Source organism: Aethalodelphis obliquidens, unplaced genomic scaffold, assembly GCF_003676395.1.
Source record: "Aethalodelphis obliquidens isolate GAN/ISIS:26980383/991018 unplaced genomic scaffold, ASM367639v1 scaffold4, whole genome shotgun sequence".
Taxonomy (NCBI): Eukaryota; Metazoa; Chordata; class Mammalia; order Artiodactyla; family Delphinidae; genus Aethalodelphis; species Aethalodelphis obliquidens.
In genome coordinates, this window is record NW_020837948.1 from 82,720,787 (window position 1) to 82,737,144 (window position 16,358).

Here is a 16,358-nt window from a genome sequence, read left to right on the forward strand (position 1 = left end):
ACAATTTTTTTTTTTTTAGATTCCATATATATGTGTTAGCATACGGTATTTGTTTTTCTCTTTCTGACTTACTTCACTCTGTATGACAGACTCTAGGTCCATCCACCTAACTGCAAATAACTCAATTTCATTTCTTTTTATGGTTGAGTAATATTCCATTGTATATATGTGCCACATCTTTTTTATCCATTCGTCTGTCGATGGACACTTAGGTTGCTTCCATGTCCTGACTACTGTAAATAGAGCTGCAATGAACATTGTGGTCCATGTCTCTTTTTGAATTATGGTTTTCTCAGGGTATATGCCCAGTAGTGGGATTGCTGGGTTGTATGGTAGTTCTAGTTTTAGTTTTTTAAGGGACCTCCATACTGTTCTCCATAGTGGCTGTTTCAATTTACATTCCCACCAACAGTGCTGGAGGATTCCCTTTTCTCCACACCCTTTCCAGCATTTATTATTTGTAAACTTTTTGATGATGGCCATTCTGACTGGTGTGAGGTGATACCTCATTGTAGTTTTGATATGCATTTCTCTAATGATTAGTGATGTTGAGCATCCTTTCATGTGTTTGTTGGCAATCTGTATATCTTCTTTGGAGAAATGTCTACTTAGGTCTTCTGCCCAGTTTTGGATTGGGTTGTTTGTTTTTTTGATATTGGGCTGCATAGCATGTTAGCTCAGTTGGTTAGAGTGTGGTGCTAATGATGCCAAGGTCGTGGGTTCGATCCCCAGCATGCTTCTTTTAATTGTCATTCCTAACTTTTCAAATATGGCGTTGAGTTTTGGGGATGAGCTACGTATTCTCAGAAGACATTTTAGATTCGGGACCTTGATCAGCTTTATCCACTGTAGGTTTCAGTGATTGCTGTGAATGATAACTTTAGAGTTAGGACTGGTTTCCTAGTGATGACTAGAGGCTGAAATTCAATTTGTTGGAAAAAACTGAAAACTGAAGCCAAATCAGGCCTCTGTACCCGACACCAAATTAACTTTTGGAGACAGAGTTTTGGGTAAAGTAGAAATGAATAGCTTTATTGCTTTGCCAGGCAAAGGGGGCCACAGTGGGCTGATGTCCTCAAACCATGTGTCCCCAGCTGGGGGGGTATTGAGAAGTTTTGTAGTAATGGTTCAAAGAGGGCATGATCAGCTTGTGGACATTCTTCTGATTGGTTGGTGGTGAGGTAAGTGGGATTCAGCATTCTCAACCTTCTGGTTCCAACTGGTCTGGGGTCTACATGCTTGTGAGCAGCATATCATTAATTTCTCCCCTTTAGTGGGGGTTTTAGTATCTGCCAAACAGCTCAAAAATACTGTTATGGATATCCCTTGATGGGGAACCAGGACCCCGCCCCAAGGCTGCATTATTGTCTCTCTTGACTGTTCCTCCCTTGTCTCTGCATCCCCTCCCTTCCCTAATTGTCAACTGTTTGAACCTGCCTTTTGGAATGCAGGGAAGGTCCTGGAGGCTGAAACCTATTTCCTGTAACCAAGAAATGGGGAACACTGAAAGACTTTTGCGCCCAGGAGCCCCACAGGTCCTGCTCGGTATCAAAACAAGTGATGCCAACTGTAAAACTGATTGTGTGTCTCTGCCAGTTGTCCTAAGGGAAGAGTCATTTGATCTTAATGCTAAAATCACAGTTGAGAATGTGATGAATATGTTTGAATGTCTTTAGGACTTAAAGGTCTAGTTTTAGAAATTGAACTACAGAGAGAGGAAAGAAAGTATTTTGTTTTGATGTTTATTTATTTTTGCATCTTATGACTACTTTATTACACTAAATCAGGGAAAACGAACATGGCATTTTAATTTTCTTAATGAAATAAATAGGATTCAACTTTGCTTACTGCTTCCTAGAAATGAAAACATACTGAGAACATTTAGAAGATTAAATGACAAATAAAACTCTTATTCAAAGTGGCACATGCTAAACGATTTTAAATTTAGGAATTGAGCCATTCACAAACTGAATTCGAGTCACAGTCCCTGCTGGGTTAAGCAACTATTATCTGTGTTCTGGAAATGTTAGAGTTTAACCCAAGTCTTCTTTGCAGTTTGTGTGTTAAGTACTGTGTTCTTGAATTATAAAAAGCTCCAAGGATGATTAACAGCCCCCAACTGAAGGAAACAGTCTTAGAAACTAACCTTTTAAAGTTTTAGCATCTCTAATAGGCAGTTTTTCTGTGACTGTAAAACCCAACACAAACGTTTTTCTCTCCTTGTTTCTCCATAACTCTCTTCATTAAAAAATGTTCCTAGTTAATTCTATTAATTATATCTTGTCTTGCTGTTTTTCTTGGATTATGTGTTAATGGTGTAATTTTTTTCTTACTATTATAGATAAGGCTGGTGCTTTGAATGAATGCGTTAGAAGTATTTTAATTCCTTTGGGTAGATGTACTCATTTTAATTACTTCTTTGGATTTGCTACAGTCTTAATAAGATTTTCTTTTAGAAAAAGATAGGACAAATAAAATTGGATATTTATAATACTGCCTGCATGTTATTAAATCACATACTTAGTGAAGGTTGGCATTTTTTGGTTAAATAAAAAGTGAGAAGACAGAATGCCATCATGGACTAGACTACATGTCGTATTAGTGTCAGTGGAAATGAAAATAATACCATTAACTGCTTTTGAATTTGTTTAAAAACACTTCTTCCATTCTACATAAACTATTGGGATAATCCGTGAAGTGAGTAATACTTTTTTTAAATCCGTATGTCCTATTTTGCTGCTAGGCACAGTTTTAGTAAATTAGGTTATTTTAGGTAAAGCTTTTCTTCTAATGAGTTCAAACTGCTTCATCCATTTTCCTTCTCATCCCATGTTTTTAAATGAGACATTGTAGGGAGGAAGAACTGCTTTTGTTTTGTAATGAGGAACATGAGGTGGAAGGTGATTATCATCAACTCTGAGGTTGGACAAGTGGAGAAAGGAAGAGTCTTTTGTTGTTCTCTGGGTATCTCTGTCACATTATGGTTTTTTTGCTGGTGGTTAACTAAACCCTTTTATTTCCTAGAAAATGTTACTAGGCCAGGTATTATTTTACAATATTAACTTTGATCCGTGCTTAATTTCATTCACTTAATTGGCTCATTTTATTTTCCTAATCAGTAGAGGCCATTTTCTATCTTCATTATATCAACTATTCTTTCTGGCCTTGTGTCATAATCCAATTTGATAAGTGTACTGTTTAATTTTTATACATTTTATTCCAGAGACGATGTAAAGTAGCTTATAAGACACAGAAAATATACAAGATAACATCAATTAAAAGTAGGGGGCTTCCCTGGTGGCGCAGTGGGTGAGAATCTGCCTGCCAATGCAGGGGACATGGGTTTGATCCCTGGTCCGGGAAGATTCCCACATTGCCATGGAGCAGCTAAGCCCGTGCGCCACAGCTACTAAGCCTGCACTCTAGAGCCCGTGCTCTGCAGCAGGAGAAGCCATGCCAATGAGAAGCCCGCACACCACTCGCTGCAACTAGCAAATGTCCGCACACAGAACAAGGGCCCAACACAGCCCCCCCCCCCAGAAAACAACAAACAAATAAATAAATTAATTTTTTAAAAAAAGTAGGGCTCTACGAAGAAAGAAAAGCAATGGTTGGGCTTTAAAATGGAGCTAGGGCTAGATGAAAAATTATACTGTAATGGCAAACAAAAGATGTCAAATAAAAATTACTCATTTAGGGTCTTCCCTGGTGGCACAGTGGTTAAGAATCCACCTGCCGGTGCAGGGGACATGGGTTTGAGCCCTGGTCCAGGAAGATCCCACATGCCATGGAGCAGCTATGCCCATGCGCCACAACTACTGAAGCCCGCACACCTAGGGTCTGTGCTCTGCAACAAGAGAAGCCACTGCAGTGAGAATCCCACACACCGCAATGAAGAGTAGCCCCCGCTCTCCGCAACTAGAGGAAGCCCACGCGCCAGCAAAAGACCCAACACAGCCAAAAAGAAATAAATAAAATAAATAAATTTTAAAAATTTATATAGTTGATAGTACATATAATTTTTTAATTTAATTTTTATTTTATATTGGAGTATAGTTGATTTACAGTGTTGTGTTAGTTTAAGATGTATACCAAAGTGATTCAGTTGTACATATACATATATCCATTCTTTTTCAGATTCTTTTCCCATGTAGGTAACTACAGTATACTGAGTAGAGTTCCCTGTGCTATACAGTAGGTCCTTGTTGGTTATCTATTTTATATATAGTAGTGTGTATATGTTAATCCCAAACTCCTAATTTATCCCTCCCTCCCACCATAGTACATATAATTTAAAGGAAACTAATGATTAAGTGAAGTACAACTATTCTTGCTATTAAAACTAGACAGAATTTTATCTTAGGCACTGTTTTAATTGCAAGAAAGAGCTCTTTATAACTATGGTATAAAGATACAGGTTTTCTCTAAGAGCATACTCTTCTTGGAGCATTAAAAGAGTGGTTGGGCTCCTAAATCATTGTTTTTTTACCCAAACTTTTGCTAAATACTTGGAGGTCATGAGCCTGAGATTGTCTTCTCTGACACAGATGGGAATATATCTGTTCAGAATTGCCTGTTGCACCCAGACCCTTGCCCCTTAACCATAATGAACTCAGGATGTGTTCCCTGTCTTCATTTAAGGCCTTGATAAAGACATTGAACAGGATAGGACCAAAGACATCAAAGCACTAGCACAGGGGTTCTTTTCTAGTCTGGGGTCTCCCTGAGGCCAGAGGGTAGAAATGGGCCATGGTTATGGACAAATCCCCTGTCATCTTAAGAGGGACTTTACAGGTCAGGAAACATTTTTGTGTGAGGAGATATTGTAGCTTTCATCAGATTCTTAAAGAAGTACATGTGGGCTTCCCTGGTGGCGCAGTGGTTGAGTCCGCCTGCCAATGCAGGGGACGCAGGTTCGTGCCCCGGTCCGGGAAGATCCCACATGCCGCGGAGCGGCTGGGCCCGTGAGCCATGGCTGCTGAGCCTGCGCGCCCGGAGCCTGTGCTCTGCAACTGGTGAGACAAAAAAAAAAAAAGGGCCCCCACCACCAAAAAAAAAAAAAAAAAAAAAAAAGAAGTACATGTTTCCCCCAAAGTTAAAAACCTCAGCATCAGAGACCTCTAAGACTTTGTCAAGCCATCAAGTACTTCTGTGGTTCTTCTGTTATCTACCTATCTGTACATCAGAATGGGTTCCCTGTTTTCTTCTCTGTTGTATCTAGTAGGTGCTTAATTAATATTTGTTGATTTAAAGTGAATGAAACCAAGTCACATTTTCCCAGTATGTCTATAAAACTCTAACTTGAGGGAGTTGGTCAGGTGCTTTGTGAAATCTTACCCTGTGCTTTTCTCTTGGCCCACCAATGAACTAGCTAGATCTGCAAGTTAATGAAGTTCATTTGTCAGGGTTTGGTGTGGGGAAAGACTTGTATTGGTGTCTAGCAGTATTCTTTTCTCTGCTTATGACCTTATAGGCCATTTGTTCAATAATCCTTTTTGGCGGGGGGCGGTGACTGCGCCGCACGGCATGTGGGACCTTAGTTCCCCAACCAGGGATCAGACCCGTGCCCCCTGCAGTGGAAGTGCAGAGTCTTAACCACTGGACCGCCAGCGAAGTCCCAATAATCCATTTTAAGACACTGGTGTGAATCAAGCCCCAGTTTGAAAAGGAGTATATTTGTGTATTTCCCTCTCTCCATCTGCTGACATCTGTACCATTTTTTACTTGACTGTAATTCTGTGGCCATATTTTCAGGCTCTTTAAGAATCCAGGGATATAATTTTTGTGGGTACAGCCTAGAATTAATTTGGAGAATCTAGGTATCTCTTCTTGGAATTCAGTTCTTCCTTAGCCGTATTATTTCTGTCCTTTTCTTCTCCCTGATGATGAAGTCAGGAGTAAAAGGGAATTGAACTGCTGTGCTTTATTCTGTCCTCTCTCTCTAGCAGTCATGATGACCATGTCTGAACTCCCCATCAGCAACAACAACAAAATCACCCCAGAAACCATTCTTTCATCATCTTCAGTATTTGCACAGGACTGATCTCATTACAGTTTTGTACCCTTTGACCTACTTGTTAAAGTTTCACGTGACGTCCATTTGTCCTAGGTCATGTGTGTCTCTCTTTTGTATGAGCTCTTTTTTTTTTAATTGAGGTATAGTTGATTTACAATGTTGTGCTGATTTCTGCTGTACAGCAAAGTGACTCAGTTATACACATTTATACATTCTTTTTTTATATTCTTTTTCCATTATGGTTTATCCCAGGGGATTGGATCTAGTTCCGTGTGCTTTACAGTAGGACCTTGTTGTAATAGTTTGCATCTAAATGTAATAGTTTGCATCTATAGTACTAACCCCAAACTCCCAGTCCATCCCTCTCCCTCTCCCCCTCTCTTGGCAACCAGAAGTCTGTTCTCTATGTCTGTGAGTCTGTTTCTGTTTTGTAGATAGCCCTTTTAAAATATGAGGAAACACATGGCTATCCATGTTGTTATATTCTTTCTGTATATACCATTCTCTCATCGTCAAGCTGATCCGTTTTCATACTGTCAGAATGGGGGTTTTGAGAGCCTCACATCCCTCGTGAATCCATCTGTCATTTAGAGTTTCTGACCCCTTGATCCTGATCCTTATTTTTTTCTCTCAACTTTTCGAAATCTGCTTTCCTTCAAAGAACAGGATACATTTCTATGTATGCCCGGGATTCAGTTCCTGGTCTATTACAAATTCCAGTTTTACATTGTTACTTTCCCTCAGGGTTTCCATCATTTCTACTTTACCAAGCAGTTTATCCTTATTGGTTAGAAGTCCTGAATCATGGTTTCTCTCACTGTTTCATTCTGAAAACTAGAACTTGTCAGAAGGCAATATAGAATTTATCAGCAGAATATGATGAACAGAAGATGTTCAAATAATTGGCATCTCCCATGATATCACCATCTTACATCACTATCTTGTTTCTGAGTTAGTTTTGTCATTTCTGTTAAAGATAAGCCATCTACATCTTCAGTTTGGTGAGCACTCTGATTATATGGCCATTAGTGTGATATTCTTTCTCCTTTTAAAGTCACTTTAAATATATTTTACCACATCTCATCCTAGGTCAGTGGCTTCCCAGGCATGTGCCTATTTTCTTGACATAGCTTGTTCTTTTGTCAGCTTATTTTCACTGGACATTGAAGAATGTCCATTAGCATGAGATCCAATCTGCAAGGTTTCAATGACTATGCAATTGTAGTTACAATCGTTTATAAGGTTGAAAATTCATTAATAGCCACTAATCTTTTCAGTCTTTGTGCTTTTCTATACGGACATCTAAGACCCTATGTATTTGACCCAGGCCTTTTTAGCTTTCATGCCATTTTCTCCTATATTTTTGTACTATAGTCAAATTACCCCTTAGCATGAAGCTTAAGAAGATGTACACCTTCTTGCTCCTTTGGATATTTTGGGAGGGATGCCCTGCATGCTGACCCCCCCTTTTGCTCCACATTTCCTCTTTCTCTTCCCCATTTTTCTAGGTTAAATTAGTATCCAGAGCACCTCTGCATCTAGCTTGTAACTTTTTCTTTATTGCTCATTGCTTCCCTCTTCCATTTTTCTAGTCTTCCAAGGCTTTTTTTTTTTTTTTGCTAATTTGGGATTACCTAGTGTTATAAGATTCTAGCCATTATTGCTGTTATTGTCTGCTTTGAAAATTTCTGGACAAAAGAAGAATATTCATCCTAAGGCTTTTTGAAGATTAAAATGACTCAGGAAAAGTATCTACAGTGTGATTCCTCCCCTTCCTCGCACCACAGGCCTCACTTTGTATTACACAGCGAGGTTTGCAGGTGTGCAGCTCTTTCCACTAACAACCTTCAGGGCTGGGCCCATTTTTGTGGCTATACCTGACTGAGGTTGTCAGTAAAATAAAATAAAAAAATAAGAAGGTTATTGCCTTGCTGCTCCTCTGTTACCTTACCTGAGATATAATGTTCGCCAAGTAAAAACAAAAACACTTGTCACCTGAGGATGAATTCTTATCCTTCTCCGAACTTTAAAGTACAACTTTTCAGAATTATAAAGTAGGAAGGGTGCAGGGTAGAGAAAGCAACCTTTTAAAACAAAGTTCAAATCAATAATAATTAACATTTCCTAGCCTCTATTTTCCTGCTAATAACCAAAGACAAGTACTAGTTAGAGAAGCCTCAAGTGTCTGGATTTCTGGACGTACCAGATGGTGCTGCATAAGGACTATGCATCGTGCCAGGGAGAAGCCTGGGTTGCTCTTAGCTACCACCTCTCCTACATCTTGACCTTGTCCAAGGACACTTAAACATGCCCAGTGCTTTGCACTGAGGCTTTTTCTTTGTTCTTTATTCTCTATCTTACCCACTTCTGATTTCAGGAGGTACATTTCTGCCATGCTTAGTGAGTGCTCTTGTGAGCTTTTATTTTTACTTCTTCCTTAACGAACTTGTTCTATTCATCTTTTTCTTTTCAGATTTCCTTTGACTCTCATGTTACTGCCTGATCTCACCAGATCCCCCCTCTCCCCCACTACATTGACTCTTTCTCACTGTTATTTCTCAAGATCACCCAAAACCAGTATAGAAGCCTTCAATTTCTTCAATAGCTAGCATTAAGGTAGTTCTGCCTCTTCAGTTTTTTTTTTAATTTTTTTATTTTATTTTTTGTAAAATTTTTTCACAGATTGTCTGAAAACATATGTTTTCTTCTTTTGGTTTGTACTTCAAATATTTTCTTCCTCTGCAATTAACTCTGCTAACCAGCTCTGAGAAAGCTTTGATTTTTGTATAGAAATTTTCAATACTGTTGAGTGTTGATATTGTGTTGACAAATACTGCCCATGCATTTTTGACAATATGAAAATCATTCATATTAGGATGACAAAGCCTGAAACTGATTATGTTTAACCAGATTCTTACTTTTCATCAGAGTTGTTTTAGCAGGACACATTCTTCCACTCCATTTGTTGTGAAAGTCATGATGTAATTGCCCTTGGTAAAGAAACTTGGTCTTAATTTGGTGGTTTTTGTCAAAACTTTCTTTGGTGGAACCAGAAGAAAATCGCTATTGGTTACTATCAACAGTTTTGGTTTAAGTGAAAAGGGTTACTTTTTTTTCTTTTCCGATATGTTTCTCGCTCCTGCTGAAGAAGGGTAGATGTAGGGAGACCAATTAGGAAGCTGATGCAATAATTCAAGCAAGAGACAGGAGGGCCTGAACTTTTGAAATAGCATTAGGTATGGAGAATAATTTGCATTATCTTCAAAAATGTAAACTAGAAGTGTTTCCATAACTTATTTCATAATGTTGTAAGTGCTTTTAGAGTTTAGAAATCACAGTTTTTCTTAAGTCTCTATTTTCTTTTTAACATGTCCTTTTGGTACGTGGCTAACTAAGCAATTTATCACATCCTCCACTTTTGTATTTCCTAGTTTTGGAAACTATCTACTTAATGTCTATTTCAGCTTTTAAAAAAATTTTATAGGTTTTTCACCTCTTGATTATAAAAGTAAAATTAAACAAAAATAGCTTGGCACTGTCACCTAGGGATAAAAATGATTAACATTTCAGTATTAATTTCCTATGTGTTTTTCCTCTTAATTTTTTGTAGATATAGAAATAATTGAGCTAAAGAGCATATCTGTAAATATTTATATAGAATCTTGCATTTTTATGAAGCGTTATGTTATGAGATGTCATTAAATACTATGAGAGCCATAATACTGATTTATCCTGTGGATGCACCATATATATTTTACCATTATTCTATTGTTGATCCTTCAGGTTGTTTCCAACTCATTGTTATTTTAACAAATGCCGTGGCCAATATTTTCATGAATAGTCATTCTTCACATATATCCTCAGGATAAATTTTTAAAGTCAAGAACTTCTTTGAAGGCTTGAATCGAATAAGTGTAAAGATGTGAATGAACCCTAATGGCTGAAATTTCCAACTAGTTGAAGAGGTAGAAGTAGTGCTTAGCTGCTCTGCATTTCCTGTGTCCACCTCCTGTTTACCTGGTCACCACCTTGGATGCATTGGGCTAGAAAAGAATCAATAGGCAGGAGGCCTAGTAACCTGATGAATAAGTAAGAAAGTGAAGGCTATGCTCTTGATATATCAGCGCATAGAGAAGTTTGGAGGAGAAGATATGGAGTACAGTGATGGGGAGTCCCCTTGCCTTCTGACTCATTCTCATATGAGTATAGATGGACATCTCTACCCACTATTTCAACTTGGATGCCCACACGTTTATTGACGACTCTTCGGAGTTTCTGTTTTAGTTTTGTTAAGATCCTTCTGTTTATCAGAGAAGATAGCTTTTATCCATTATGTCTTATTCTTCTTCAGCTATTTAGAAGTAGTGCACAATAATGAAAATGACTCTTGTTAATCCCTGTTATTCTTTCATTATGGAGGGAGTGTGGTGTGGGCATACATGGTAGAATAGCAGAAAGGAAGGGGGTGCTTAACCTCAAAAACTTCTGGAGAGTTCAGTTACTAGTTTAAGGAGACAGTATAATACAACTCTCCTTGTACAAGTCAGTTCGTTTGCAGATAGTTCTTTGCTTTGGGTATGACATCTATTAAGCTGAGCACTCTCAGTCTTCAAGACGATATTTTTCTTGGCACCAGAAAGATAATTTTGTTTTTAATTTAAAAAAGTATTTTTAATTAATTAATTTGGCTGCATTGGGTCTTAGTTGCGGCACATGGGCTTCTCTCTAGTTGTGTCATGTGGGTTCCACAGAGCATGGGCTCAGTAGTTATGGCACATGGGCTTACTTGCCCCACGGCATGTTGGGATCTTAGTTCCCCGAATAGAGATTGAACCTGCATCCCCTGCATTGGAAAGCAGATTCTTTTTTTTTTTTTGCGGTACGCGGGCCTCTCACTGTTGTGGCCTCTCCCGTTGTGGAGCACAGGCTCCAGACACGCAGGCTCAGCTGCCATGGCTCACGGGCCCAGCCGCTCCGCGGCATGTGGGATCTTCCCGGACTGGGACACGAACCCATGGCGCCTGCATCGGCAGGCGGACTCTCAACCACTGCGCCACCAGGGAAGCCCTGGAAAACAGATTCTTAACCACTGGACCACCAGGGAAGTCCCCAGAAATATAATTTTTTGATCTCAACGATGTTGACTGTAGTTTTTCTTGATCCTTGTTATTCTGAGGTGGTTTTTTTTATGTTGATGTAAAAAAATGATTTATCTTCTTTAAAAATGAATTCTAAAATAGCAGACTAGCTTGGGGCATTCAGTATTGCTATAAAATTCCCTTTTGCTCTGTGAATAACTTTAATTCTGATTTTTAGAATTTCCAGTTATTAGTTAATAATTCCTTTTTCAAATTTCCATATTGAAGTTAATGATCAATCTTAAAGTAAAATTATTTCAGCAATTGCAGTTCTATCACGATCCTAGGAAGCTAATTACAGGAATAAATAAAAATGGTTACACACAGCATTTGTATCTATATTTAAAAAGCAATTGACCAAGCAGATGTTGTTACAGATTTTTGTCTTTGATATGATAAATTTCCCATTAATTTTGAAAATCTGGGTTTAAGGGATGTGCTTTCAGATTTTGCACAGTTGAGCTGCAATTTGTGGAAGTTCAAGCAGCTGTACTGACAAACCATTTGACAAATTTGTAACTGAGGCTGTTTTAAGCAAAGTTTTAGAGCTTTATGTTTTGTATTTTATGTTCAGCCACATGTATTTGAATTTCTTCTATTTTTGTGGATCTAGAAGTTTGTATGTTTGCATATGTATTTATTCTTTCTCTCTCTCTGATTTATATGTATATTTGTGCATGCATGTGTGTGTGTATATGTATACTTACATTGTACATCCAGCCTAAGTTGGTTGTAAGGATGCATATACTTCATCTTTTTTTAATAAAAAATGTTCAGTTTAAGCTCTCACTATATAATTAAATTTTTTTTTCTTTTTGCCTAGGTTGAAGAAATTGTGGATATTGGATCATTTGCCCCAGAAGACATTCATATTCCTAAGATTTATGTACATCGCCTTATAAAGGGAGAAAAATATGAGAAAAGAATTGAGGTAATTGACTTAGCTTGTCTGTCAGTAATAATGGATCTGACTGTCAGAGATGTGTCCCTGGGGCTATTCTAGATGATAAGGAATTAGAGCTGAACAGGAAGTCTTGCTCTGAATCTTAATAGGAGCTTCTCATGTGTCTATCTTGAGGGGACATGATTGTCTATGTAATTGTCCAGTTCAACAGTTCCTTGTGTATATCATCAAATTACATGCTTCTCTAGGCTGTGTCTTCTAGGCTTTTGTAACTGTCCTAATTTATGATGCATAGTTTTGGCTGGCTGTCCTAATGGGTAGAGGAGGATAATCAGGTCTTTGGTGGCTTTACCCCTGCTGGACTCTTAGTGTTTGAGTGTTCAGAACTGTCTATCTATCTTGAAGTCTTTGCACATTATAGAGTCCAGACAGAACATCACTTCCCATGAGTGTTGGGCTCTGGGCAGCTGGTGGGTATGAGATCATGGCAAGGAGTGGGTACCGGGAGCATTGGAGGTACTCTAAGGCTACTGAGAGCATGAAGACCAGCTGGACCAGAATTGATATCAAGATTCAGAAGTGTCTAGGGATCGGCAACAGAATAGACATGCAGTAAGAGATACCGTGGATTCAGAGATACCCTCTACCCGCGGACATCAAACAGAAAGGCATTCTACAATCTAAAACTAATGTCAGGGGCCAGGGATCAAAAATGGGACATTTGCAAACAGAAACCAGAGTCTGTATCAAGGAGATTTAGTAACAGAAATAGTTTTCTGGCTGGTTTCTGGATATTTCTATGATTCAGTTATAGCAAAACCAGTCTAGACTCTGCATGTGGAAATAGGCAGTTGGCAGCAGCAATACCTGGTAAACACATTCTCACAGCCCTGCAGAAATAAAGTCCCAAGGTCTATTTCCTTTTCTTTATTCTGGCTCCATCCCAGAGCACCTGAGGAGAGTTCAGTTGCAGGAGCCTTAGAGTAACAGTAGTGGCACTCAGTGTGACAGTAACAGAGGAATTATTTGCTTCAAGGAGACAGAACAATTATATCTTCCTCTTCAAACATCTGACCTCTTTCACTTACTTTTTATTTAATTAATTAATTTATTTGTTTGTTTTGTTTATTTTTTAAATTTACTTATTTGGCTGCAGTGGGTCTTAGTTGCAGCATGTGGGATCTAGTTCCCTGACCAGGGATTGCACCCAGGCCCCCAGCATTGGAAGCGCAGTCTTAGCCACTGGACCACCGGGGAAGTCTTTTCACTTACATTTTAAAGAATTATTTCTGTCATCAAATTTTATCCATAGTATTCTTTTTAAATTTAAAAATTCTCTACATTATATTGCAGATTTGCCTTATAGTAGTAATGGGAGAGAGTTTTGTATTTCATTAGTGTTAAAATACAAAGTATACCTCAACCATGAATAATTTATTTCTGTTTATTTTAAAGCGTTTATCAATCCGGAAAGAGGAAGATGTAAAAACCACATCTGGTAAACCTGGAGATAATGTAAGGGAACGTATCATCAAGCGGGCAGCTCTTGAATTTGAGGATGGCATGTATGGTATCCTTTATTCCTTGCCCCCTGGGCTGGGCAAAGACGTAGCCCTCACTTTTTACATATTCATCAGGTTACTAGGCCTCCTGCATAGTGATTCCTTTCTAGTCCATTGTAACTTCTAAAGCAATTGATCAATTTTTACAGATGTGGCATCTAACCTAAAGGTATCAAGATAAATGAAATTAGAATTATAATCCTTTTGCCTTCTTGAAACAAAATGGTGACTGAAAATGTCCTTAGCTGTTCTCTAATATATAAGGAATTTCAGTATAATTTGGCATGTGGCTAAGGGTAATTGGGAGAAGAGATTACCCAAGGTGAGGGTTTCAAATCTCAGAAGTACTGCTTATAACCAGTGCTATTTACTTTCTCTGTGTTCTGACATTTACATACTCATTGAAACGTAAGGTCCAACTTCTTAACAACCTCTTGTTTCCCCTGACAAAGATTCTGTGAATGTACCCTTTTATGTCTGATGTTTTGTAAGGGTATTCAATGAATGATTCAAATTCTGCTGTATATATTGAATACTTTGTCAAAAAAGAGGTAGGTGAAAATGGTTTAGTGCAATTAGCGTTTGGATTTTGAATGTGTTTAAATAACAGTGAGTCTATTCACCATTTTGTTGATTTTCAAGACATCAACTGTTGAACTATATAATACAAATAATACGTATAAATTCAAATAGTGTATGATAAGATAAATATTTGTTGAATGGTGAATCCAGTAAAGCCATACTTAAAGGCCTGGGACAGGAAGTAGTAGAAACATGACATGTGTCTCCATTCTCTGAGCTTCCCCTAGTCCATAAAAATCTTCTTTCAGACTGATATTGACAGGAGAACTGTTTTTTTACTTACTTTTTACCTCCGCCACTTCATTTTTCTTTATCTTTCAGTTTATACATTGGGTTATGGTGGGAATTCACATAGGGGAAGAGAGTATAATAGTGCTTCCTCTTCCACCTCCAGTATCAGCAAGATATAGAGTCAACCAAGTGAACTGAACAGGTGAAAGCTAGTCTCTGGGTTTTCTTCTTACGTCCAGTCAGTTGGTTTATCATTGATATTTTAACACTGACTCTATGATAACGCTGATTTTTAGATATAATGGATTCTAGGTATCCTTTATTCACTGTCATTGTATTGCCTATGAAAAATATTTGCAAGTCAGTTCATATAAATGGTCTTTCCATAGCACCTACTCTTTTTCAACCCAAATTACATAGGCTTTTTTCTCCCTGGTATTTGACTTACTAAAAAATACTAAAGAACTGAGAAAATTATAGCATATGATGAAAGAGGGGGGGTATAAAACTTGTAATTTGGGTTGCCCTTACCTGAAAATGCCTGCTTATAATTATAATGGAATTAATACCTCAGTGTGTTCCATGCATCACTGTGAGAAATGAAGTACAAATAAGTCTACACTAGATTGTGATTTGGTAAGAGGTGAACCAAGAAGCTATCATCATAGCTTCATAGACTTACTGTATTCACAAGAGGTGACCTGGCACATTGAGTTGTCCTGCTAGCCTTTGTAGTCTATAATATGGCAGCATATACAAGCTTTATCTTTTCTGGACTTCATTCACAAAGCACTCACTGTTATTAGAATCTCATCAGAGTGCCATCATTCTTTGCACTAATTCTGTCAAAGTCTGTGGTTTGCAGTGGTAGTGGACAGCAATTCCAGACAGCGTCAGTTTTTGTTTGTTTTTTTTTTTTGGCCAAAGTGCACAGCTTACAGGATCTTAGTTCCCCAACCAGGGATCAAACCCAGGCCCACAGCAGTGAAAGTGCCGAGTCCTAACCACTGGACCACCAGGGAATTCCCACAGACAGTGTTAGTATTTCTGATCTGGTCAGCCTGCTTGAATTGAGAGGCAAGGTCGAATCCACACCACTGCATACAAGTCAGAACTTTGATCACCTAAGGAAGAAGATTTAATACCCTCATAAGAAAAAATTTTATTGAAGTGTAGTTGATTTACAATGTTGTGTTTAACTTCTGCTGTACAGCAAAGTGACTCAGTTATGCATACGTAGATTCTTTTTCAGATTCTTTTTCATTATTGTTTGTCACAGGATATTGAATATAGTTCCCTGTGCTATATGGTAGGACCTTGTTGTTTATCCATTCTATATATAATAGTTTGCTAATCCCAACCAGTTAGCTCTTTGATGCTGTAACACAGCTTTTGTTTTTATATGGTCTCAAATGTGTTCACTGAAGCTTAAACATCCCCACCATCCTGTTTATGTCTTAAGGAAGGTTCAGTTACCAATGGATGTTATCACAGTGATCCAAAGGAATCTATACAATTTAGGCAGACATTTTGGTGTTGTCATAAAACTTTTTTTAAAATTCAAAAATGGTAGCCCGTTTTAGAATATTTTAATCATCTTTATTTTCAGTTGCAGTTTTGAATAGTGAAAAATGCTTTTAAACAAAGGTCAGGCCATGTTATATCAGACATCAGTCATAATAAATCATAATACAGTCCAAATTTGCTAACTATGTCTTACAATAAAAATGACCTCTTGGCTAGTTTTCTGAAGCCACTACTTTGATATCTTTATGGGGAAGGCTGTGATTAAGAGATTTTCTTTTTGAAAAAATTACAAAATAATACCTAGAGGGTGGTGGGAGAATGTATTCAGTGATTACATTCAGAGTAAGTACCTTTAAAGAAGGCCTATGTTCAGATTTATTCATGTAGAAGATTTATGA

The 16,358-nt window shown here is 38.0% G+C and overlaps 1 protein-coding gene across 2 annotated transcripts in view; it reads left to right on the forward strand.

Annotated features, from left to right (window-relative positions):
- OXCT1 (3-oxoacid CoA-transferase 1) overlaps positions 1 to 16,358 on the forward strand; it is a 143,206-nt gene that overhangs the window by 59,334 nt on the left and 67,514 nt on the right. For both annotated transcript variants that reach the window (XM_027101194.1, XM_027101195.1), the window contains exons 8-9: positions 11,978 to 12,085; positions 13,514 to 13,628. In XM_027101194.1, the coding sequence (XP_026956995.1) occupies positions 11,978 to 12,085; positions 13,514 to 13,628 (223 nt within the window). The remainder of the gene's footprint in view (positions 1 to 11,977; positions 12,086 to 13,513; positions 13,629 to 16,358) is intronic.